At 34.2% G+C, this 27,893-nt stretch overlaps 2 protein-coding genes and 1 pseudogene across 3 annotated transcripts in view; all 3 read left to right on the top strand.

Moving 5' to 3' along the window:
• The first annotated feature begins 1,786 nt into the window (after nucleotides 1-1,786).
• On the top strand, nucleotides 1,787-2,389 carry LOC131040896 (germin-like protein 9-3). Its single transcript, XM_057973849.2, has one exon. It carries the CDS (start codon nucleotides 1,787-1,789, stop codon nucleotides 2,387-2,389), a length of 603 nt encoding a protein of 200 aa, XP_057829832.2.
• A 5,164-nt stretch (nucleotides 2,390-7,553) lies between these two features.
• Nucleotides 7,554-8,153, top strand: LOC131040897 (germin-like protein 9-3; annotated as a pseudogene).
• A 4,003-nt stretch (nucleotides 8,154-12,156) lies between these two features.
• The window catches only part of LOC131040904 (probable voltage-gated potassium channel subunit beta), a 46,909-nt gene continuing 31,172 nt past the window's right edge, over nucleotides 12,157-27,893 (top strand). The window contains exon 1 of one of the 2 annotated variants that reach the window (XM_057973861.2): nucleotides 12,157-12,760. In XM_057973861.2, coding sequence (XP_057829844.1) covers nucleotides 12,197-12,760 — 564 coding nt within the window. In that variant the 5' untranslated portion in view covers nucleotides 12,157-12,196. Of the gene's footprint in view, nucleotides 12,761-20,775; nucleotides 21,485-27,893 lie in introns of those variants that run through there. The other variant, XM_057973859.2, reaches the window with a different exon arrangement.

Here is a 27,893-nt window from a genome sequence, read left to right on the forward strand (position 1 = left end):
TTAAAGGGAGGTGATCTAGACGAGGATTTATAGGTAGGAGAACAACCTTAAAATTCATAGAGTTAAGAAATCCTCTTAAAAAAAGGAAAAAATAGAAAGTTATAAGTCACTTGATTTTTGTCAAAAAAAATTATTTGTTAACAATTATGAGCCCAACACTATTGAAGTAGTTGAGTTGAAGGAGGGAAATTTGTAGAAAGGTTAATGATGAGGAGATTACAACCTTGGAGAAGAATGTAAATCAAACTTTGATTTAGTTAGAGGGGTAACCGTAGACTATCCTTGGACTTTTATAAAAATGCATTTCTCAAAATGGTGACCTTGCGGCTCTAGATAAATCTTGCAGATCATGAATATGGCACATGACCTACAAAAATGTGTGGTTCTACAAACTTGGTCACTCCAATCTCTATTTTCTATTAGTGCTTAAGGATTGATACTTCTTAGAAATACTTTGGAGAGATTGTTGACTTATGAGCAATCACATTCTCCTCAACTGGATCCCTTTACAAGTATTGGTAGATAGAAAACAAGCATGGGAGTCATTTAGGATACAAAATATAATGCAATGATTATTCCTTTCAATGCACCAAGTTAAAATGTTCATAGTGAATGCTCCTTGATGTTCGAGGATGGTCACTAATTGGTGGATGTAAATTATTGCTGAAATGAATGCCTATAAGCAAGACATGATGAATCATCACATAAACATGCACTAAGTCAACTCCTTAGATCTATTGTAAAAGGATGGAAGTAGATCTTCTAAATGTTAGATTAGGTCTACATCATGTGACATCACTCCTTTGCATTATGGAATTGACCTAGGAAGGGAGGATGTAGATTTCAAGTATGGATAAGACACACTGAGATCAAGACTAATAATGTTACAATGTTCATGAATTGTAGATAAGGTCCAATATATTAGAAATTTTAAAATAAGAATAAATGAAAATGGACAAGAATTGAGAGAAAAGCCTAACTTAACAAAAATAATAATATAAAATTATTAAATTAATGATTTTTTTAGAAGAGAGAAATGTCAATTTAATATATAAATAAAAGACAAACATAACATGTAAAAATGTCATAAGAAGACAGTCACAAATTAACAATTTAATGTTAAAAATATTTAAACAAAACAATTAAAATTTAAATAAAAGACAAACATAACATGTTAGATTGCCATGAGAGAAGACAATCACAAAATTACAATTTAATGTTAAAAATATATATACAACATTAAATGACGTTAAATTGCTTAAATGAACGATGAATTTGACAACTGCCATCATTTAGTCCCTCTTAAAATGATCTACTCAAAACGTGCCTATCAAGTCACACAAAGCCTCAGTCTTGCAGGAGACATTGTAAAAATAATTTACAAAATATCGTGATTTGTAACTTTGCAAGGCGGTATAAATCAGAAAAAATATCTAACTACGATTGAGCGAAAGAAAATCGTAATAGGAATATTCTCAAATTAAAATTGATCCACACAATCGAGAAATTTTTCTGTAGATCGCTCCGACATAATCGAGATTGAGGTGGCCAATTTTCGTGGGAAAATCCGATATACATTTCCAAACTTTTTGAAGTTTAGCTTGGGCTCAGGAGAGGAGATAGAAAACAAAGTCGGCTTCACCATTGAACTCCACGCAATCTTCTGCAACATTACCTCTGATCGTCCTATAAATACACTCCTCGCAACTTCCCCTCACACCCAAACATTCAAAATTCCCCCTTTCTGTAGTATTTGTATTCGGAAAGAGATGGAATTCAATGGAGCATGCTTGAGGCAATTTTAGTGGTATTTAGTAGTGTTGGCTTAATCTACGCATCGGATCCTGATATTCTCACTGACTTCACCATTCTGGTTTGGCAATTTTCTAATTTGACTGGGAGTTATTTCACATTCAAGGGATTCCGAGATGTGGGAACGAACAATTTAACTGGGCCAGTAAAAGTGACAAAGGCGGTGGCGGCAGAGTTTCCGGCGCTGAATGGGCTGGGTGTATCAATGGCAATGCTGCAGTTCCCGGTAGGTGGAGTAAACCCTCCTCACACTCACCCCCGCGCTTCTGAACTTCTGTATCTTGTGGACGGATCTCTCCTCGTTGGAATGGTTGACACCACGGCAAAGCTGTTCACGCAGAACCTCACTAAAGGGGATTTATTTGTGTTTCCGAAAGGACTCCTCCATTACCAACTGAATGCGGATGCTACCTACAAGGCCTTGGTTGTTTCTGCCTTTCGAAGCGCCAATGCAGGCACCATGTCGGTCCCTTCTACTCTCTTCACAACCGGTATCCCCGACGATGTTCTGGCCAAATCATTCAAGACAAATACACAGGCTATCGAGCTGCTCAAGAGTGGCCTTAAAAGTACCTGATTGCTTGGTTTCTTTCACCCATCATCCTTGACCGCCTACATAATAATGTTCTCGCTTTTATTTCCACTTTCTTAGCCTGAACATGTTTATTGTTTCAGTTTGTTTGCTTTTCATTTGTGCTTTCCACTACAATAAATGCCTTGATTTGTTGTTACTCAAAGGTGAAAATAAAAGTTCATATTTAAATCTCTTTTGAACAATGATCATGGTCTCTCTCTCTCTCTAGATATAAATATATTAACATTTTAAGAATAAAAATGTATATATAATAAGTTGTTGAATAATAGTTTTAAATATTTTTTAAAAATGAATGAGATTGTAATGGTAGTGTAGAACCATGTATTTGTAATAATTTTAGATTTTGGATTAATAATGATAAGGAAGATGGCATGTTTTTATATTATAATAAATGTATCATATGTCTTAATGATTGTCTTAATGATTGTCATTCGCCTTTATGTTTAGTATTTGGAGAAATAATGGGACTGAAGGGGATTTGGATAGATTCGATAAAAATCAATATCAATATTGCATACTCTTGATTTGCATACATATGAATGGATTGTCCTTAGTGAGTGTTCAATATCATTTACCACACTTCACAATTCTAGATTTTCTTATGTATATGGTTTCTAGATTGAAGTTTATTTGGAAGCACAAGTCTCGAAAGAGTTAGGTGATTGTGGGTTTGCCTTCATACTTGTGCATATTTCATTTTAAATTGAAAATATTTATTTCTTTGTTAACAATGAAGAGGTCCTCTGAATTATCACCTCTCATTTTTTTCTTTTGAAATAATTGCTTATACATTCTTTAAATTAGAATCTCAATCTATTGAATATAATTGCATTCCCTATTATCTTTATTATATTTCTACTTTATGCCTTGTAACTACAAATAACAAATGGGAATCATAGAGTCATTATGACATGTATCTTTCCAAAAAAAACTATATAATGGAAGGAAGGTGAATGTTTTGTATGATTATTTTCTCTTTTTTATTTAATATGATTTGATGTGGATAAAAAATGACTATTTAAAATACTAGAAAATTGACAATATTCAGTATAAATAGACAAAAATAGATTAGAAAGCTAGCACTAAAGGATAGAGCTAAAAATGAGATATGAAAAGGAACCTAGCACTAAAATCTAAGCCTAAATATACTAGACAAGTGTAATTAGGTGTCGTAGTCCTGGAGGTGCTTTTGTTAGTTGAAACTGAGAAATCTAAATCAAGATTCTCTATATATCACTCACTCTGACATTTAGCCAAAAAGTGCTAGACACATGCAAATTGGCATAGTCTAGGGGTTTTTGCCTATTCAAAATCTAGAACTATGTCTCAACTTTCTCTATAGAAATCCACAACTTTTTGTTGCTAGATACGTAACCTACATATAGAGAAGAGGGGAAAATTGATGTGTTGTATAGGGTTTGTGAGGTAGGAAATAGGCATAGGCATCAAAGCACAATAGTTAGGGAACCAAAAATTTAACAATGCAATAAAAATAAAGTCCTATCACACTCAATAGAAGAATTGAATACAAGATATAAATTAAAATTCAAACCAACAAAAGCATCTCCTTCAATTGGCCTCCATTGTTTTTCTTTCTCCTTCAAATTTGTGGATGTCACCTACAAATACAAGTGATTAAAAGCAAGCTAGGTTGCACAAAGATGTATTTGAAAGTGATAGCGTAAGGATACTCAAAATGTGGTTGTTAAAAATAAGCAATTAGAGCTCAATTTAGAGAAAAATTGGGATTGATTGAATGGCTAAGATTGAAAAGATTTTGGGTTAGATGGATGGACCTAATTGAGTGCATAGCAGAGCTGCCATTCAGGGAAGGATGAAGATGGAAGAAAGAAAATGGGAAGATATTATGAGAATAAATAATAAAATATTTAATTATCTTCTCATAAATACCAAATTATCAAGTTGAAGACATAAGGGAGATAAAAATTAGAAAGCAAACAAGATAATTGGAAATAAAAATTAGAAAGTGGAAGAGCTAAGTGGGGTCACAAATAAATAAATAAAATTTATTTATTTCAACCACACATGGTAATTAAATAAATTACAAATTTATTTAATTAGAATAATTTAGAGAAAGGGATTAAATAATTATAAAATCATGGAACAATAATTAGCTTAGAATTAAATAATTAAATAATTAAGTAAATTATTTAATAGAAGAGGAATAGTTAGGAATATTCAATTAAGATCAAGATTAGTTGATTGGAAAGAGATAATGATGAATATTAATTAAATAATGAAGATTATTTAATTAATAGTTTAGAAGAACAATAATTAAATAATTAAGAATTATTTAATTATAGGAAATTAGCAGAATCAATATTAGTGCTAATTCAATAATTAAAATTATTTAATCAATTTAGACAAAAAAAGGTTAGTGAAAAGTGTCATCAAAGACAAGATAGTTTTCAGTGTCGATAGGGGCCTTCCTAAGTAAAATTGTGTTAGCCTCTGCTACATCAAATGATTATTAGAAGAGAGCTTACCCTTGGTAAGGTAGAGGCTAAATCTAAAATGAAATTTTGAATTGATAAGATTATACCTTAGGATTATAATGGTGGTTATGCAATGCTCTTTCGAGTCATCCATGTGTTTATGCAATAACATGAATGAATCGTAACAAAATCCATTATGAAAACATATTTGAAGATAAGTTTTGTAGCTTGGTTCTCCTTGTACATAGATGTGCTCTTGAATGTAACTTTTGGATTGTGAATTAGGATTTTTGAATGATGAATGATTTCATTATACAGGGTTCTTAAGGTATTTTCATATTTAGATTGACTTCTAATGGTCATATCAAAATATCTAATCGGATCACAAATGGCACAAGCTAACACTCTAATATATTTGAATTTGGGTCCCTTTTGGAGGGACTATGGCACTAGGTGTTGTAGTCCACTAGAAATATGGTGCAATGCACCCTAGTCCGCCTATAAAAGTGCAAAATAATACTAGTTGTAGAGTGCACAGGCTCAGAACATTGGATCAAATCACCTCATCAACATATGATGATAGTTTCGATGAGATAAAGACAAAATTGGCTAAAAATGAGCTAGGAGGCACACTTAATCAAGGGCCCAAAAAGGAGTGTAATATTGAAAAATGCTTACAATTTACAATACTATAGTAGTTCCTTTCAAAGAGGTGGATAAGAAAGATCACGCAATTAATGATATTTATTGTACTTATCAATACCAAAATTAGGGCTCTTTGTAGAAAATGATACCTAAAATATCTTTGTCTAGTCATCTATCCATTATCGTTTCATGAAACTTATTTGTGTGCCTATTTGAACATTAAATTACCATTATCGCCAATTTGAGGCATCCAAGGAATTCCTTTAATAGTCAACTCCTCATCATGCTCATACCTTCCCTTTGGGCAAGTGGTGGTGATTTTAGTAGAACATGGAACACCTTCAAGGGTTGTGGTGGTTCAAGAAACCACTGGAACCATTGGCAATCTTTACTTAGCTCAAAATACTTCTTTTCTACTTGAGTTCCCCTTTTGGCTCTTTATTTCTTTTATGTTTTTATCATTCAAGGAACCTTTCCATAATGGTCTTATTTCCTTACATTGAAGTCCCTTCATCATGGTTGTTATAAGCTCACATAAAGTAGTAATGTTAAGAATGATATGTTGGCTATTTTTTAGCATCATAAATAAGATGATTCTAATTATGGTAATTTCGTAATTAAGATAGCTTATTTTATATTTACAATTAAGTTTCATATTTTCATATTGTACTAGTCCAAGCTTTATATCTCATCCATTGAAGTCATATCATGATTATGTGGATATAAATTGAAATTTCCCAATAGAAATATATTGGAAGACAACAAACAAGCGTACAATTCATTCAATAGTAAAATTCTAATGCAATTATTATACTTTTTAATGCATTGTGTTGAAATCAACCTATTGAATGACCTTTGATATTCTAGGATTTTGACTAATTACTGGATTTAAATACATGATTAAATGAAAGTATTAAAACACCAAGACATAATGAATCATTACATAAACATGTAGCAAGTCAACTCTCAACATCCATGAGTAAAAGGTGGAAGTTGATCTTTTGAATTATATGTTAGATCTGTGTCATCCCCCACATCATGGAATTTATATAGGATATGTGAATGTAGATTTTAGGGTATGGATCAAACATATAGGGATCAAGGTTAATAATGTTGTGGAAGTATAAGAATTCTAGATAAGATCAAATGCATGGGACTATGTGAAAGCAGGAGTAAATGAGGGTGGATAAGGTTGGAGAAGGAGCCAAAATTAGCATGAGTATGCCACATGTTGCTATGTAATCATATCAAGACATTCTCTCAAAATGTGCTCAAAACTATATGAAAATGGCATTGGTATGCAAATTTAATCATTGCAAATGTAATTATTAATGTCACTAATGACATGTTGTATTGGTTAAGGATTGATGTTGTTATTCTTGTTGCTTAGGTTCAAATTGTTGTTTGGTAATCAAGCTAACAAGCTTTGTGTCTATGTTGGGTTACTACAATTTTAAAATTTATACCCCTATTAATCACTGTGCTCATAAATTTGGACTATCTATTACAATTGAAAAATTAATCCCCTATTTATAAACCGGCAAACTAAACTCAATGAACTCCTTGATTGCCATCAAAGACAATGAGACATTTCCAATTTCACATAGAAATATACAACATCAGAAGACCTGTTAAATCGAATAGAAGTGAACGGTCCATTTAATAGGTCCAATCAGTAATTCCCTCTTAAAATAATCTGCACAAAACATGCAAGTCGAACCACGACTCAGTCTGGCTGGTCACGGATGGTCAAAACAATCAAATTTTTTGTAAAAATCGCTCTGAAATAATCGAGATTTTTGTGGTAAAATCCGATGAACGTTTTGTATTTTAGCTTGGCCGAAGGAAGTGCCAATGGCAGCAAACCGACGAAAAAGAAATCCAGAACAAAGCCGGCTTCACCATTGTAGTCCACGCAATTCTCCGCAACGTAACCTATAAATACACCCTTTCCAACAACTTCCCATCACATCAAAAAATTCAGAACTCCCTCTTTCTACAGTAGTAATATTGGGAAAGAGATGGAATTCAATGGAGCTTTTTTTATGTCAATTTTACTGCTATTCAGTAGTGTTGGCATAATCTACGCATCGGATTCTGACATTCTCACCGATTTCACTGTTCCGGCGGGGCAGAACCCACTTAACTTGACTGGCAATTTCTTCACTTTCACAGGATTTCGAGGATAGCCCAACAACAATTTAACGGGGCAGACGGCATTTAAAGTGACAAAGGCGGCGGCGGCAGAATTTTCGGCGCTGAACGGGCTGGGCGTGTCAATGGCGGTGCTGCAGTTCCCGGCGGGAGGAGTGAATCCTCCTCACACTCACCCTCGTGCTTCTGAACTTCTCTATCTTGTGGATGGATGTCTTCTCATTGGAGTAGTGGATACCACGGGAAAGCTCTTCACACAGACCCTCACTAAAGGAGATTTATTTGTGTTTCCCAAAGGACTCCTCCATTACCAACGAAATACGGATAATGAGGTCGGGGCCATGGCTGTTTCTGCTTTTGGGAGCGCCAATGCAGGCACCGTTTCGCTCCCTTCTACTCTCTTCACAAGCAGCATCAGTGATGATGTTCTGGCCTCATTCAAGACAAACACACCCACTATCGAGCTGCTCAAGGCTGCCCTTAAGCCTTAAAAAATCCTCATTGCTCTGGTTTCTTCCTCCCTTCATCCTTGGCGGCCTACAGAATAATGTTTTCTCTTTTCTTTCCTCTTTCTTAGTTTGAACTTGCTTTTCAGTTCCTATTCTTTCTCTCTGTGCTCGTCACCATTGATTAATGCCTTGATTTGTCTTAATAAAAAGAGAAATAAAAGTCCATATTTAAGTCTTGATTTGGACAAAGGTAATTTGATAACATACTGAAAAATAAGAGTTTAAGTATATCATTCCACATATTTAACATATTTAACAAAATTCTCCTTTAAGAGGTCTTCTTCTTTTAAGAAAGATTCATTCATCATATTCTTTTTTTATTTCAATTGTACAACTTACTTTTCCAAATACATGTTCATTATTTTATAATAATGTGTACTCTCTCTGAAATAGAAATTATATTTTAGGTATAATTTTTGAATTTGTCATTCAAGATTTATTAAATAATATAAAAGATCTAATAGAATAAAGTGTAAATTCACATAATACGACTGCTTTCTTATTTTTGAGGATACAACTTTAAGATATCATTATTGATTTTAAATGATACTTCTAAATGAACATATTTAGCATGTTTCAAATGGTTAGCAACTAAGCATATACATTTTTATCGATTTGTAGTATCTATAAAAATATCATCAATGATCTTATCTTATACTTCACTTATCAGATTTATTAGACAATTATGATTGTTTTGTCAGTCTATCATTTAAAAATTGATCAATAGGATACCACATAAAAGATACACCTTTCAAATTTTTCATCCAAAGTCTACCAAGCAATATAGAAAATCTAAGGAAATAACGGCTAAAATAACATAATGTAGTTGTTTCCTTAAAATTAATTCTAAGATTTCTAAGAATACAACTCAAAGACATCATTATTCATTTTCAATGATATTTCTAAATGAACATATTTAACCCACTTCAAATGGTTATCAATTAATTATATGCATTGTATTGATTCTTAATGTTTATAAGAATATCATCAATGATCTTATCCTATACTTCACCTATCACATTTATTGAACAATGATGATTGTCTCATCGAAGTCAATCATGTAAAATGTGATCAATTGAAAACCACATGAGGAATATGCTATTTCATTAGAATATATTATTCCCACAAAACCAACTAAAGAATGTGATGTATCTTGAGAATCGACATGATAATAATTTAAAGTGTTGCAAAGAATGTTAATTGAATCTTGTATCCAATTATTATTATTAGCATGCTCAAGGAATGGATTGGTATATATGTACAAATTTTGGTTAGGTAGACTAAACAAATAATTTTTGCCATCATCAATACCTTAAATGTGAGGGCAAGTGCACAAAATTGAGGGACAAAAAAGTAGACAAATCAACTAGTTTAAACAAAACATGATCATGTTTACATGATGTGCACATTATATGCCTCGGTACATACCAAGCCATATTGCAAGAACATTATATAGTGTTTAAAGAAAAAAAGAAGTACCAAATAAAGTAGTCATAGCTAGCTAGGTGATCCCACAATACTAGGTTACACTTTTTGGTAGAACTTGACGTTGAAATCAACATTTTGCAACAAAACTTTACTTTTTAACACTTATAGCAACTCAACCATTAAGAATTTAAGATAAAGTAAACTACTGCTTTACGAGATTTTTTGTGTAGATTCTATATATATATATATTCATATTATAATTCCTTCTGCTAATTATATGAATATATATTTGTCACACTAATATCCAATATATGAATATTTCTTCATATTATAATTTCTTCTACTTCCAATTATATTGTTTCTTTGACCCCTTTATGAAAATCTATCTTAATGTTGCTTGCTTCTCTTTTCTTCTTACTAAAGCTTTTCATGTCTTTGATGATAATTACTGACATAGTTTCACATTAGATATTTAATTCCTTAGTCTATAATTTATCCTCACATCTTTGGTAGTAAAGAGGAATTTGATTAGCAATGACTATAGAATGGAGGAGTTACAAGCATTGCATGAGTATCTCCATTTTTTAACATTTTGAATGACCATACAATGGAGTGCATGAGTATATATCAAAGAAAAAGAAAAGAGATATATGATCAAAGTATTGTAAAGCTAATATTGTAATTTTATTATATCTTTTAAATAGTTGTATTATGAGAATTTTAATTTTATCTAATATATCAATTTTATATTTTTCATGTGTTTATATTAATTTTGTGTTTTTCATATGTTTATTTATATATTTTTTTAAATTATATCTAATTTTATTCTATTTGAAAAGATGTGTTTTTATTGTAGAAACATCTTGGATAATTTTAAATAGTATTGATTTATTAAATAATCTATCTATAAGCATTTGAATTTTAATTTTTAAGATATCAATTTTATATTTTTTAATGTGTTTGCTTTTAATTGTGTCTTTTTTATTATGTTTGTTTATATTATATTTTTTATTTATTTTATTTTGTATGGAATCTTATTATGTTTGTAAAGATGTATTTGGTATTGGGGAAGCATTTTCAATAATTTTAAATTGTATTGATTTTTAAAATAGATTATTTATGAGTATCTTAGTCTACCAACTTTTGATCTATGGGCGCTTCATATTTTTCTATTTTTGTTTCCTCCACAAATAAAAATAATGAAAAACAAATCTGAAATGATTTTTTGAAAGGAATAATCTTCACTTAGATTTTCATCCACCCTATCTGAATTCTATGTAACATTCTTAAAATACAAAAATTAATTCTACATAGCTTGTTATTTTACTTTATGCGTTGAGATTATGATACGTTCCATTCTATTATTTCAATTGACTTCTTCACTTTTAGCATTCCATTTATGTAATTAGTATACTCTAAGTTTTTGAGTTCTTTATTTATTTTAGTAAGTAGTTTGTTTTGGGGTTTTAGTTATTATATGAAATGAAAAATTATTGAATTATTTCTTTCATTTTATTCTTCTCAAATTAATGTCTCCTTAGATTTTAATAGCATATTATTGTAAATCATGTCTTCATATATATTATTTAGGTTTTTTTTAATATTATTTTTTCTAATCTACAAGTCCTTGTTTCATTTATGTACAAACAATATAATAACCTTCATATTTTATTTATTATATTATATATTAATGTTTATTATGACATACTATAAATTCTTATCACTATTAAATTTAGTTTGACATTCTTCGATTTTCACTCTCCAATATATTATTTAACTATATTCAACCATCGGCATAACCATTACATCTTCTTTTGGTGCAAGGGGAAGCGTACCAGTAGCCGTTATAGCTAACTTCCTCTAGTCAAATTCTAAAAGGTACAAATAGTTGTGCGCTATAGGTACCAATAAAGCTACGCAAATGGACCAATTATGGTCTAAAAATGCAAAAAAAAGAGTGACTATTGATACATATGAAATTTATTAATAAATTTATTAATTATTTGTTTCTTCGATTTTTTAAAGTTAGTAATTAAGAAATTAGATATACAAAGAGCGAACCATTATTAGAACATGAACGATAATTGACACTAGTTTTATAATTTATAAAAAAAATATAATTAATTTTATTTTATATCTTCTTTCTACATCTCTTACAAGCATATCATGAATCTTGACAACGAAATTTATTATCTTCTTATAGACTATCCATAAAAAATTATCTTCTTCTTGATTGAGAGGTCCTACCAATTGACCTTTGTCTCATCTTCCATACACAAAGATACAAAAATTTGGACATCAACCACCTACTTAGGTACTTATCGTTTCTGTAACAGATATAAAAATGTTCGACATTATAGTTCGGGAACATCGAGAACGGAGTACTTAAGTAAATAAATCGCTGTCCCGCTGTTCACTTTCATGGATGTCCACCGGCTCAAGTTCTAACTAAACACGCATATTCGCCCATTAAAGTCGCGACAATCCTTTAATTGCACAATAATATATATAATAAATAGGTTAGCCCATTTCTTCACTTGTGAAGAAGTACCGTATTATTTCTCGGCAGGCGAAGAATTCCCTGAAAACAAAACGGCATGGAGTACAGAAACCTGGGCCGCACAGGGCTGAAAGTGAGTAGATTATCATACGGTGCATGGGTCAGTTTCGGCTTCCAATTAGGTGTAGAAGAGGCCAAATCCGTGTTGTCCTGCTGCAGAGAATTGGGTGTCAATTTCTTTGATAATGCAGAAGTGTATGCCGAAGGAAAAGCAGAAGAAATCATGGGGCAGGCCATCAAAGAGCTCGGGTGGAAGCGCTCTGATGTTGTCATTTCGACCAAGATCTTCTGGGGTGGGAAGGGACCCAATGATACGGGATTGTCCAGGAAGCACCTGATTGAGGGAATTCAAGCCTCGCTGAAACGATTGCAGATGGAGTATGTGGATGTCCTGTTCTGCCACAGGCTTGATAAGGGGACGCCTGTGGAGGAGACAGTGAGGGCCATGAATTATATCATTGATCAGGGCTGGACCTTCTATTGGGGCACCAGCAATTGGACCAAGGACACGATTCAAGAAGCTTGCGAGATTGCCGATAGGCTAGGTTTGATTGGTCCCCAAGTGGAGCAGCCTAGATATAATTTGCTGGCAAGGGACAAGGTACTGTTTTTTCTTTCATAATCTTTCATTAATTAGATTTAACAAGATTAGGAGCCAGAGTAAGAGGAACCATTTCATGGCTGTTGGAATTTTTCCTATGCATATAGGCTTCTACAGTTCAAGATTACGAGATATCATTGTGTTCATTTATTTAGTATTTAATGTGAAAGCGATTTCTTGAATGATCCATCATGAGTAGTAATTTGTAGCGTCCCATCTTTCACAAATTATGAATAGTGATTCAAAAAACCAGTCTCCCCTGAGCTTCAATGCTCTGCTTGATTGATATTCACCGGATGAAGAGATGGGATTAAAATTGGCCAAAAATGATATGACATTTAGGATTGTTTGCATCGCTCTTCTATACATATATTGAAACTTCTCTCCCCTGTATCAGCTGGGAGAGATGGCACTTGCGAATTACTGCACCTGAGCCTCTGCGTTGTCAGAGAACGATCTGAGCCTCTCGAATTTTGAAGCTGGGCCATCTTGGCAATGGACACACCTCCTTACTCCGGATCACAGCGCCGCACTATGTGGTTATTAAATATTAAATAAAGGGTTCAACACCATGATCTCCCCTGGAGTACCCTTCAGGATACTACCGCAGTCTGCATGGAAGTCTGATGGGTTTAGTGCACTTATCCTGTCCGATCATACCTAATCATTTGCTTCTTGTTTTTGTATGTCAAGTGTAGATTAACAGATTAAATTTTAAGTTTGGTCTGATGAGATTCTACCATAGCTAATTTTTAAGCCCCACGCCCCCTAGCTACTTTAGTATACAAAATTTGTCCCATGATATTAATGCCACTTCATCTTTTTCTACCAATCCTTGCTAAAAGAACATTCACGTCTTTTGGACCAATAAGTGATTTATTCCGGAAATAAGGGCAAGGTGTGAGAGCATGTAGATGGGCATACAGGGGATGACTGTTTCAAGCATAATCATCCTCCTCGCCCAAGAGAGACATTGTTCCTTGCATGAAAATAACCTCTTGTCCATTTTCTATTTTAACGGGTCCCATGGATTACTATTTCTCATCCCCTTATCCAAGGGTAAAACTAGATAAGAATAGGGTAGCTTCCCTTCTCGAATTTAAGGATATTTAAGATTTTTGTTTCTTTCCTTGGTGATACCTTTAGAAAAAAACACCTCAAATTTAGTCTGATTAATTTTTTGTTCATATGCTTTGGTGTACTGTTCTAGAATCTTGTGGATTTGTCTTGCTTCTTTCCTCTTTGCAACACCAAACAATATTGTATCGTCTACAATTTGTTGGTGGGTGTTGGTTTGGATCTTGCTAGTTACTTTATTCCCCTCAATTTGTCCCACCAATTGAGCGCTCTTGAAGGCCCTTCTAAGAGCCTCTGTAATTATAATGAATAAGAAGGGAGACATTAGGGACCCCTCACTCTCAACCCCCTTGATGTATCAAAGAAGCCTTTGAGACCCATTAATGAGGATTGATAACCTTGGGCTAGAGATGCAAGTAAAGATCTAATTGATGCATTGTTTGTCGCACCCAAATGCCTCTAGAACCTTGCATAGGAACCTCCAATCCACCTTGTCATAAGCCTTCTTTATGTCTAGTTTTTTAAGCCTTCCTAAAACCTGATTACTCTGAAGAGAATGTATAGCTTCTTGCACGATAATAGCCCCATTGAGGATCGATATAACCGAGACAAACTCGGTTTGCTCCTCAGAAATGATGTTGGTTAAGAGGGTCTTTAACCTATTTAACTATACTTTGGCCATGACTTTATAGACTATGTTGCATTTAAGGAGATTCATCTAAAGTCCTCAAAAGCAAAAGCCTTCTCCTTTTTTGGGATAACTACAATGACAATATTTTTTATTTCTCTTAATAATCTACCAAAATTTCTTGCTACTTTTAGAACCTCTGTTAGTCCCACCCAAATAATACTCTGGACAACATTTTTAAAAAAACTAGCTAAAAAGTCATCTAGCCTGGGGACTTTGTTAGGGTGTAGTTGTTTTAATGTTGCTTCTACCTCTTTGACTAAGAACTTTTCCTTAAGAATTTTGTTTTAATTGTCGATGATTAATCTTAGAATGTGGTGAAGGAGAGCAAATTGGGACATATGATCCAAATCCTCTAGATTGTTCAATACACTAGTAAATAATTTCATCATCCTCCTCGCAATCTCCTTGGGGTCCTCAGTAAAGGAACCATCAATATTTTTTAATTTTGAGATCCTATTTAAGTCCCTATGCTGCTTTGTCACATTGTGGAAGTACTTGGTGTTCTTGTCTTCTTCAGTCATCTAATTTCCTTTAGATTTTTGTTTCTAGAATATCTCTTCTTTAACAAGGATGTCTTCATATTCCCTCATTAACTCTTTTTCTTTCATGAAACTATTCTGGTACATGCCTTTCAATATGACCTCATCATTTAATTTTCCCATCTCCTCTTCTATTTCTTTTTTGGTAGCAAATATGTCTTTGAAATGGTCCTTGTTTTATTTGGTAGCAAGAATGTCTTTGTTTAACATGCTTTAATTTGGACACAAAATAGAACAATTTGGAGCCTTCAAACTATTCCTTAGCCTACCAAGATTCAATTAGGTTAAAGAAGTTCTCATCTTTTAGCTACATATTTTCAAACTTGAAGGGTGATCTCTGAAGTTTCTCACCCCCATGATTGCTAGTTTAATGGGTTAATGATCTCATCCAGAATAGGGGAGGATGGATCCATCCATAGTGAATGGAAAAGTTGCAAAATCGCCCCTCAAAAAAAAACTATCAAGTTTTTTAGCAATGTTGTTGAATCCCAATCTTTTGTTGTTCCATGTGAATGATCTATTCCAAGCTCAAACTAAGGTTATTGTTTGATACCCATTCCCCAAAGTTTCTCTATGATTGCACAACTCTTTCAATGCCCCTCTCTTGTCTTGTCTATATAGAATGGCATTAAAATCTCCCCCAATTATGTAGTGGCGAAAGGAGTAGGACTCCATAAAGCCATCCAACTCAACCCATAACTCTTGTCTGTTGGGGAAAGAGATTGGACCATAAACATTTATCACTAAAATTTGGGTAAGTGCACCAAGATGGTGAACAAAATGAGTGGTATAAGTAGCCATTTTTTTCTAAAATTAACTAAACCTAAACTTAGAGGAGAAATTTGAGACTCGTCAACTCAAAATTTGAAGATACCAAAAGAAAAATAATTGTATTACTCTGAATCTAGTTTCCAAGCTACTAAATTTTTTGAAAAATGGATATTGATTAAGGGGGTCAAATCTTTTGCGCGCACAAAAATGTTCCTTTTTTTTTCAACGAAACATAACATAGTATTTGGTGTGTGCATCAAAAAAGTTATAGTTGTATTTATTATTTTCAAAAACCCTTTGGTAGAAGGATAGTTAAGAGTGAGTACTAAAAGTTGTGTATTTTTTGTAATTTTTTATTGAGTATTCTTTTTAATGATTTTTTCGAAGTGGATGCATCTTGAAAATCAGGTACATGTTCATGCACGCCACATAAATTGCACCAAAAAAATGAAAAAATAAACAATTTTTTTTTTTAAGTGTAAAGAATGAAGTGTAGAACAATAATATATAATTTATTTCAAATTTGGATGAGTAGTTCAAAAGTTATTAAAAAAGTGGTACACATATGTCTTTGAGAACTCTAGAGACATTAGTGACAAAAGAAATTATAAATTAATACATTAATGTTGTTCAAATCTAAAAAATATATATTGTTAGAAATCTCATAAGATGTATGAAATTATGGTGGCATTTTTTACAAATACCCACTTGATAACATGTAAACTTGATGATGATGAAGTTGAGAAATCAGATTGGAAGAAGAAAACACATAAAAAGGAGGAAAACAAAGCTCACAAGCCTAAGGCTTGTCATCCAAGGCTAAGTACAGGGAAAAATGTGAATGTGGTATTTTAATGAAGAGCGTGTACTTGTTATTTAAAAAAAACACATACACACTTTCATCAGAAAAAGCATGCACACATTATAACGCGTACGTGTTATGGGTAGAAAGAAAAACACATAGGTGTTTTAGTTACTTTAACCTAGAAAAGGATCATGGCCTTAGATGCTAATTCATTTGGCCTTCCCTTAGTTTCTTTCATCAAGATATATACATAACATATTCTCTGCCTTTTATCTTTATATTTTCTCTTTGTTTTTTATCTTTCCTATACTTTCAATTATTCTTTAAGTATATATTTGCAAGATGTTTGAGAATGGTTTTAGATCTCTAAGAGTCATAAAGCAGATTCTAAATTTTAAGAGATCTTATAATATTTTAGACAACCAAATTTTAGCAATAAGTAGGCTCCTAGTCATTCTAGATTTCTATCTCTTTATCTCACACTCTTTGTCTCCCCAAGCTCTAGAGTTATCTATTTTCCTATCTCTTCTTTTCCTCAATCTCTACCTCTCTCTATCTCACTCTCTACTCTCTCACCAAGCTCTAGATCTTATAATTTCTTAAACTTAGTCAAATTTCAATAATTACTAAGCTCCTATTATCATTCTCTCTCTCTCTCTCTCTCAATCTTGATCTCTAGACCCATCTCTCTTCCTATCACCATCACTCTCCCTCTCTCTCCCCCATCTCTCTATACCACTGCCTCCTCTCTCCCCAATCTCTAAACCTAACTCTCTTACCCTTCTACTTTTTATCTCCCCTCTCTTCTCTACCTACCTCACACACATTGTCTCACCTCTCTCTCCCCCTACCCACCTCTCTATCTCCTTCTCTCTCTCTAGTTATCTCTATATCCTTTCTCCCTCTCCCTACATACCTCCCCTCACTCCCTTCCTACATTTACTTTTCTACATATCTCTCGCTCTCTCTCTCTTTCTCCCTTTCTCTTTGTCCCACCCTCCCATGTTGCCTCTCTACTTATCTCATTCTCAACCCTTCCCTCTATAATAACCTATATCTCCCCTCTCCCCCTCTCAACATACCTCTACATCCATCCCTTCCTACCTCTATTTGTTTACATAAATCTCCCTCTCTCTCTCTCTCGCTCCATCCCTCTTTATTTCTCTTTATCTCACTCTCTTTGTCTCCCCCAAGATTTATACCTATCTTTCTCCCTATCACTCTCCCTCTCTCCCCTCTTTGTACCTCTCTCTATCTCACTCTCCTCTTCACCCTAAGATCTAGACATCTCTCTCTCTATATACATACCTCCCTCTCACTCCCTTTATTTTTATGCATTGATCTCCTTCCCTCCTCTATCTCTTCTTTTATCTCTACTTATATACATCTCCCCTCCCCCTCTATTTATGCATACCTCTCCCTCCCACCCTCTCTCTTTATTCCTACATCCCTCCCTCCTTCCCTCTCTTTGCCTCTCCACTTATCCATCTATCCATACTGTCTATCTCCCTCTCCCTTTCTCCCTCTCTTTACCTACCTCTATTTCCATCCCTCTACTTTTATCTCCCCTAACTCTCTTCGTCCTTCTCTCCATATTACTATTTATCTCACCTTACTCTCTCTCCTTACCTCTCTCTCCCTTTCCCTCCCTCCCTCCCTCTCCATACTCTCTCTTTCTAAATACTTATCTCTATCTAACCTCCCTCTCTTTGAATGCCTCTCCTTCCATCCATCACTCCAACTCTTCCATCCACTACTGCCTTTCTCACCTCTCTCTATCTCTCTCCTTCCCTCTCCACCTCTCTTTATCTATTTCCCCCCTCTCAACTTATCACTATATCCCCTCTTCCTCTCTCTTTCCCTCTCTATATATCTCCCTCCCTACAAAACCTATATTTCTATCTTTTCCTCTATCTCCTGAACCTTCCCTTGCCACTTCTATTAATCTCACCTCTCTCTCCACTCTCTCTCTCTTTATTATCTCTTTCTCAACCTACATCGCTCTCCCTCGTACCTACCTATTTCTCTACCCCTCTCTCTTTGATAGAGAGAGGTGTAGAGGGAAGAAGAGAGACAGAGAGAAGTGAGATAGATAGAAGTGGAGGGGAGATTTGGAGTGAGGGAGGGAAGGAGAGGTATTCAAAGAGGGGGAGGGTAGATAGAGACAAGCATTTAGAGAGAGAGTATGGAGCGGAGAGAGAGAGAGAGAGAGAGAGATTGGGTACTTAAAAATATGGTAGAGATAAAGGGAGAGAGAGAGAGAGGTATAGTATGGATATAGAGAAGAGGTAAATTATAAAAAAAAAAAAAATATTGAGGGTAAATATAGTCAAAACATAACATAATTAAATTATTAAATAAATTTAATTTTAAAAATTTAAAACCTTACTTCTTATAAAAATACAAAAAATAAAAAATAAACCATATTAAAATTGCTAAGTTAAAATATTTAACTTTTGTATTAAAAATTACAAGTAAAATCAAACATAAAAATGTTTAAAATAAAATTATAATTATTAAAAAGATAAAAAAAAAAAAGATTCCTAATTTATTAAGTTATTTAATTCACATTGATTTAATATGTAATTATATTTGAATTTTTTTTTTTTTGATTGGTAATTGACCGAAGCCTAAATAGCTTTTGACTGGAGCTATGAACCAGTGGGGACACGGTAGGGGGCCCCATCCCCATTACATATCTTCGAATTATTATTATTATTATGTTTGATTAGATTGACCCCAAGACCTTCCCCATCCTATGGAAGGCCAAGAGTCACAACTTAGAATTCCATTTCAGATGTCCCTATTGGGAATTGAACTTGGGTCTCCATAGTGAGAACCCAATGTTTTAACCAGTTAAGCTCAACCCCTTGGACTATATTTGAAAATTTTTACTTATTACTATTTAATGATATTTAAAATACACACACACACACACACACATTTATATTATACAATTTAATAATTATTAAAATAAACACAAATTAAATTAAAAAATTTAAAACATATAATTTATTATTTTGAAAGTAAATTTAATTTACATATTACTATATAATTAATATTGAAATATTAAAATGTTAATAGTAAATCAAAACATATCCAATATTTAATGAGTAAAGTATGAAGTGCTATTTTCAATAATTACGAGTAAAGTTTTGATTTAATTGTTATTTTCAATAATTAAAATTAGACATTTTAAGATTCATTTAATTTAAAATATGGTTCTAGTGTTTGGCATTTAGCGTTTTATATTTAGGATAGTTAAATGGTTTTATAAGTTGGATGATTGGACAATGAGCTTTAGCATATTATTAAAAAAATCAAACTTTTTATAATTTTTATTTGATAATGTAAACAATTTTATCACCATTTACTCTCTGAAATAGGGTGCATGAATTGAAGAAGAAGAAGAAGGAAGAAATTATTTTAACATTCACGAGACTAAATATAGTCTATGGGACAAAACTGCTAACCACATTGGATTAAACACTGATTGCCCTCCGCATTTCAACTCTCTTCTTATGCAGCGTGATGATAAGTGCTCCCTGCTTCTCAACAATGAAGTGTTATTCTAAAATGAAGTGTTTTTCCGTTTCCACTTTCCCTGTTGAGCAAAAAATGCATACTCTCTCCTCCCAACCTTCTTAGGTCTTTTCCAACGATCAGTTTCATTACGGAACTGGTGAGAATTAGTTCTTAATTGAGCAATAGGGATTTCGGCTCTCCAAAGAATATTGATCATAATTACAAGTGGGGTTAAACTCTTCAATATAGTATTTTTTCTTTCTCCCAAATTTTTTTCAATATAGCATTGATGAGAGGTCTACATGTAAGTCCTTATGTAAGTCTTTTTGCTGATAATTACAAGTGGAGTTAAACTCTTCAATATAATATTTTTTCTTTCTGACAAAATTTTTTTTGATAAGAGGTCTACATGTATTTTGTAAAAAGTGTACCTCATGGAAAAAGTGAAAATAAAGCGAAGGAAAATTCAATGACAAGAAAGTCAAACGGCTGCGGCAAAATGGGATTGGAAATGGGGAATGGTGAACGGTGACAGTAGGAAATGAGGAAGCGGTGAAAAACGACAATGAAATATCTTCGACAAATCCAACGGTGATCATAATTTGAATCGTCTTGCATGCTCTCTCCCTCATTATATGCCATTGATTGCTGAAGTCAGGTCGTTCACTTCAAATAAGGGAACGCCTTCGGCGTAATTTTTAAGTAGTGTATTATTACTCGGCAGGCGACAAGTTCACTGAAAACAAAACTGCATGGAGTACAGAAACCTGGGCCGCACAGGGCTGAAAGTGAGTAGATTATCATACGGTGCATGGGTCAGTTTCGGCTTCCAATTAGGTGTAGAAGAGGTCAAATGCCTGTTGTCCTGCTGCAGAGAATTGGGTGTCAATTTCTTCGACAATGCAGAAGTGTATGCCGAAGGAAAAGCAGAAGAAATCATGGGGCAGGCCATAAAAGAGCTCGGGTGGAAGCGTTCTGATGTTGTCATTTCGACCAAGATCTTCTGGGGTGGGAAGGAACCCAATGATGTGGGATTGTCCAGGAAGCACCTGATTGAGGGAATTCAGGCCTCACTGAGGCGACTGCAGATGGAGTATGTGGATGTCTTGTTCTGCCACAGGCCTGATGAGGGGACGCCTGTGGAGGAGACAGTAAGGGCCATGAATTATATCATTGATCAGGGCTGGGCCTTCCATTGGGGCACCAGCATGTGGCCCAAGGACACGATTCTCGAAGCTTGGGAGATTGCCAATAGGCTAGGCTTGATTGGTCCCCAAGTGGAGCAGCCTAGATATAATTTGTTTTCAAGGGACAAGGTACTGTTTTTTCTTTCATAATCTTTCATTAATTAGATTTAACAAGATTAAGAGCCAGAGTAAGAGGAACCATTTCATGACTGTTGGACTTTTTCCTATGCATGGAAGCTTGTACAGTTCAAGATTACGAGATATCGTTGTTTCACACGCTATATAAAGTATTTAATGTGAAAGCGATTCCTTGAATGGTCCATCCTGAGTAGTGATTTGCAACGTTCCATCTTTCACAAGTTATGAGTAATGATTCACAAAAATTAGTCTCCCATGAGCTTCAATGCTCCACTTGATTGATATTCACGGGATGAAGAGATGGGATTAAAATTGGCCAAAAATGATATGACATTTAGGTTTGTTTGCATCGCTCTTTTGTACGTATATTGAAAATTCTCTCCCCTGCATTAGCTGGGAGAGATGGCACTTGACTCTGCGAATTACTGCACCTGAGCCTTTGCGTTGTCAGAGAAGGATCTGAGCCTCTCGAATTTTGAAGCTGGGCCATCTTGGCAATGGATTCACCTCCTTACTCCGGATCACAGTGCCACACTATGTGGTTGTTAAATATTATATAAAGTGGTCAACGCCATGACCTCACCTGGAGTACCCATCAGGATACTACCGCAGTCTGCATGGAAGTCTGATGGATCCAGTGCACTTATCCTGTCCGATCATACCTAATCATTTGCTTCTTGTTTTTGTATGTCAAGTGTAGAATGACAGATTAAATTTTGAATTTGGTCTGATGAGGCAGAGGACTCAGACGCTAGACCATGCTTATCAAGATTCCCAAGTGAAATTTCGGCCGAGGATAACCTCTAAGTGGGGTACTTGCAGGTGAGCTCAGCATCCCGAGGATTGCACCTAGTCATTTTTGGAATCACCTTAGTCCTGCAAACTGCAGAAGCCGAATGGTCTTACCTCTTTCTGTCTTAGCTCGTTGTAAGTAATTCTAAGGTCTGGTGAATAGACTGTAGACAAGGATATAACAATATCAAGTTTCAGATATATAATAAGAATCATTAATGAGTTGAGCAGGTGTAAGACAAGAAGTCAAAGAAGAAGCATTATATTGTTAGGGGCTGACTAGCTTGTCAATGCTCTCTTTATGGATAATTTTGCATCAACTTCTGAGTTTACCCTGGAATGTATATAATATCCCCACTGGATTATTTAATGATAACTTGATCGTTTTCCACTTTCCAGGGTTTAGGTCCGCAACCAGATTGTATACTATTAATTGTTGAACAACTATAAGTATAAATACAGTAGTTATAGACAATGAAATTAATAAAATAATCTTATTATTCCAGCCCGCAGAGATGGCCTCAGTTAAATTTCTTAATTCCCAAAGAAATTTTGACTCAAAATGAGTCTGCTTGAACAAATGTGCAGACATACAAAGTCGCAGCTATCAATTTGCTCTTAGTCATAATAATGCAGTCCAACTATATAGTGCTGTTATGGCAGACATCAATATACATATAGATCGCAGATATTAATCATGTATGAACAGCATAACATAACCAGAGCAATCAGTCATCAATTTTGAATTAATTCATTTTGCAAAGTGCTGCCAAATACCCGCTATAACCCACTGAACTGTGAATAATCTATGCCCAGAAACAATCTGCTACACTGAATATTTATTGCCTGTTATCTTAAGATATGGGTGCTTATACTAGCCACCTGTTATGCCAACAATGGCACTGTAAGAGCTACTCCAGACATTTTAATTATGATGCTATGAAAGGCTGCCAAAACTTACACAAATGTAGCGCTATGGAAACAGTTGTAAATTATAAAGATAATCTTTAGTGTATATTCAACAAGATTTTACCGTAATCCAATTTGCCTCTCACTTTGAAGCTCATATACAATCTCTGGATGAGATTGCCTCAAGTATGAATCAGGGGTTTTTGCCCTCAGGTTAATTGAACCAAAGTCCAATGCACCAAAAGTAGTAGAAATAATCAGAAAATAGAATGTTTGATCAATATGCCTCATTCTCCTTGCTTGGCCTTTCTTAAATAGAGTTTACATAACTCTTCAAATTTCCTTCATGATCCTTATTCATATATGAGAGGAATTATTTAAAATAAACTTTTATTGTAAAAGACCTTCTTTTATAGTTTCACTTTCCTCGAGGCCCTTTTTATTATAACCAGAACTCGGCGAGTCCCGAGCCGAGTGACCCTAGCCAAGTCTCAAGGACTCGCTCTAGGTTAAGATCACTAGAGATTGTTTTTTTTGCCAAGTTTTTGACGAGTCCTGTCGATTTTTTGCCGACTCCCGAGTTGGGTCAGCCTTGCTGAGTCCGAGTCTCGTTTCTTTGATAATTACATTTTATGATATCACTTAAGTGGCCCCTTTTATGACATTATGATCTTCTTGAGTTATTATTGTACTCCCATTTTCCAAGTGCGAAATTCCCAAGGACCATGTGAAATGAATGATGATTTGGGTTTCAACTTGCTATATTTTGAAATGGGGACAGTACAATTTATGAATAGATCCATCTTGTGTACAACTTTTTTGAACTCTGAAGCAGTGGCCAGCAACGAGAAATCAGAACTTATTCTCTTCGAGAGGGGTCTTAATTGGTTGAATAAGCCTAGGTGGTGAACTGTCAATAATTCATCTAGAAGAATTTTAAAGCTTCTAAAGATGAATTTTTAGGAGAGATAGATGGTGTAAAGCTGTAGTTGAAGGGGAGAAATGGATGGTTGACAGCCTGGTAAAGATGTTTGGAATACTATCAGATATTTCAATATCTTCTTTCTTGGGAGCCCAGATGCAAAACAAGCTTAGGTGGTGAACTGTCAATCATTCATGTAGAAGGAATTTAACTTTTAAGGCTTCTAAAGCTGATTTTTTAAGGGGAAAGATGGATGGTGTAAAGCTGTAGTTCCAGGGGAGAAATTGATGATTGACCGCCTGGTAAAGTTGTTTGGAATACCATCAGATATTTTGATATCTTTTTTCGTGGAGGCCTAGATTTAAGATAAGCTTAGGTAGTGAGTTGCCAGTATCTCATGCAATAGATCTTTTAGGCTCTTAAAGGTGATTTTTTAAGAGCTAGAATGGAGGTGATCAAGGAAGGTGCTAAGTTGTCAACTGTATCCAGTATCATACTTTGATCAACATTTGATTTAGTTTAAGATGCAATTCTGGGAAAAAGAACTCTGTTAAAGAAGAATGTGAATAGCAGAGAGAAAAAAATAATACCAGAGAGACACTTTCATACCCTAAACTTTCATTGCTTATGCAAAGTTACATAGTCTCATCATAATATATCTATGCACGTTGTAACAACTCTTCAATTGCATGTATCTACACTAGACATTTTTCATCCTCTAAAACCTATTCATATGCTTCCTTTTCCTTTTTCTAAACTAGTCCTTATTCATCGTGTTTCTATTCATCTTTTCTGTACCCTAAAAATGGGTCCACTAGAAACTGCACATTATTCTCTGACACCCCCACAATGTTATCCTGTAAATTACTAGGATACTAAGGATGTTTGACAAGTTCACACCCCTTTAGTCTCTGATTGCCTGTTGACACTGTTATTTCACAAGAACTATTAGATCTCCTTCTCTGCTACTTTTGGACCACCACAACTGTTACTGAAAACTCATTACTACCAATCTTCCAACAATTACAAACAATTTTTTTGATTTGCAAACACTCAATGTATAGCTATACTTGTTGCCTAACTGATTTTTCTGACTGTCCTTTGTACAATTGGAGAGTTATGTGAAGGATCTTCTACCAGTGAACAAACTCAAAATCAAACTTGAATGGCATAGGATCTTAAGCCTAACCTTTGAGTTGCCTTTAGCACTTTGTTGTAACACCAAATTCTATCTCATTCAACAGAAAGCTTTGCTTGTGCTGATGTCTTTAATTAATTCTAGCTCTTAAGTTTGAGAGAATCTCTGCTTATCTGGGGTATTATACTTTGCAACAATTGTTTCTCTACTTTGACAGTCACCAATATTTTTTTGCATCATGAGTTCGCTAAGGACTCTACCTGAAATGAGTGTTGTCACAAAGCTACCCTGTCAACAAACAAACAAACAAGCTCTACTTCAACATTTCCTAAAAACAGTTGTGATCACCAAATTGATTATTAACAAGATGCTTGCTTTTCTTGTTTTTGTGATCAGAGTACATGATTATATGTAATTATTCTCTAATTATTAAGTAGTAAGACTTGCATGACCTCAGTAAAGATACAGAAATGTCTTAGACAAGAAGGTGCTACCCTAGCTCTAGTATGCTTTTAACTTCAAACTATTTTAAGACATATTTCCATCTCATTAGTACCAACTAGATGAAAAGAGAGTAAATAAGTACAAAAAATTCTCTTCTGCTATAATCTTCTGCCATTTCCATTTTAGAGCTTACTTTCAATTTAAGTTACTAGGTTCTTCTGAATGGGTTCCTGTTCCCGTACCCAATTGGGCTAGGCTCAGGAGTGGCATTGGGAGCATCCTAGGAGTGGACAAGGAGCGCCCCAGCCACCTTGGGTTCCTTGTGGGAAAACCCAGGGTGGCGGATGCTCCTATTCACTCCCCAGTGCTCCCAAACGCTCTTGCAATCAGAAAACAAATATAGTGCCCAAAAAATGATTTAAGAAAGAATTCTTCAAATATTAAAACATAAAAAAAAGCCCATAAAAGCACCCTAAATGGACCTTTATGTTTGTTGTTTGATAAACACAACCCTATTACGCACAAACTCATTTTTCATATACCATTTTTGTATTTTGAAAGGTAGCTGGTCTTTTTATTAAGAGTGATTGCAAACTACGTAATTTTGCCTTTAATTGATAAAATTGTGAAAATGGTGTGCGCCATGAAGACATGGCCCCCAAATGCCCATGTGGGGTGTTGCTCCTCAACCCCATTGGGTCTCCGCTCCCAATCCCCACTAGTTATTGGGATCTTGTCACATAAGAAGACTTGGGTACAATGAGGGGGTCTAGGAGTGGAGACCAAAACTGACAACCTGGACAATTATCTTTATGACTATCATAATATCATTGATAAATGAAGTATCATACAATCAAAGATTCAAATGTCATTGTTATAATATAATATAATATTATATAATATATCAAGTGTTTTTGCAGTTCTATATATAATTCAAAATTTTTTACACACACGCACACATACATATACAAAAATATCAACTGTACCAAGCCGTACAATACCAAAGGAAATATTTTTTGCTGTATCAGCATACCAAAACCTTGTACCTGTATGTGCCCCCGTACCAGAACCGGTGTGGTGTCTCCCTTCTGATATCTTATTGATTTTCTCTTTTAATTTTCTGATTCTTTAAATTTTTTTAGCAAGCAAATAACTGAAAACAGTGATATACTTTTTAAAAAGAAACTGGTTCAAATCACAAATGAAACTTCAGATTGAGATGCAACCCTATAATGCAATTAAAACAACAGACCCAAGGAGAATGAATAAGATGGCATCAATATTGACTGCTGCTACAAATCTGATGACATTCATTTGATTGGAAATGAGCCTTAGTGCTCATATACATGCAGATCCGTGTCACAATCTCTAGTATTGATTCTCTCTTAAGTATGGTTGCTGGAAATCAATAAATCTGATTACAACTATCTGAAAAACGTGAAATCAGCAAGTATAGATGAACCTGGAAACACCATGTGACTTATGTAGTCCACTGAGAGTGAAAGATTAGATCTGAAACCTTTACAAGATTTCTCCAACAGCTGATAGAAGATGCTGATACAAAGTTTCATGGTGGTGTAGGATTATGTATCCTTGGTTGGAAAATTCCATGCATGCCCCATCTCCATTGCCCACTACCCACCTTGCTCTTTCACTCAAGAGATTCATGATGCCAAATACCCAGGTATATAAGGAAATAAATAGTTTTTCAAGGTAGTTGATCAACCAATGCCTTTTCATAATCTTAATGTTTTATTTGAATCTTTATGAAATCAAGAAAATGTTGTTTAACCTAATTACTCTTTTAACCCATTTACAAATTGAAAGGAATACTGATGATCCTTATTTCATTTATGATTTGGGTCAAAAAGCTTTATAACATTTCGTCCCCTGTAAATCTGCTGATACCCTCAATAGCACAGGGATTATTTATGTTACAAATCACAATCAACAATCATTAGTCAAATAAATGTGGATGTACACTACAAATATATTGAGTTTTTGTCCATGTAAGCACTATTAACATCATAAAATTTCCATTTGACTCTAACTTCATCAATCACTCTATTCTATAAATTCCACATTTTTAATCAATAATTTTTTTTCATTTGATTCTAAATTTACAACCCGGATTGGCAGTTATATTTTTCCAATAAATCATTTGTTAATTAAAATTATATTTTTAAAGCAAATTG

Source organism: Cryptomeria japonica, chromosome 10 (genome assembly GCF_030272615.1).
Source record: "Cryptomeria japonica chromosome 10, Sugi_1.0, whole genome shotgun sequence".
In the NCBI taxonomy this organism is placed as follows: domain Eukaryota; kingdom Viridiplantae; phylum Streptophyta; class Pinopsida; order Cupressales; family Cupressaceae; genus Cryptomeria; species Cryptomeria japonica.

Excerpts from the sequence above, each read along its gene's own strand:
- LOC131040896 (XM_057973849.2), top strand. The coding sequence starts at position 1,787 with ATGCTTGAGGCAATTTTAGTGGTATTTAGTAGTGTTGGCTTAATCTAC.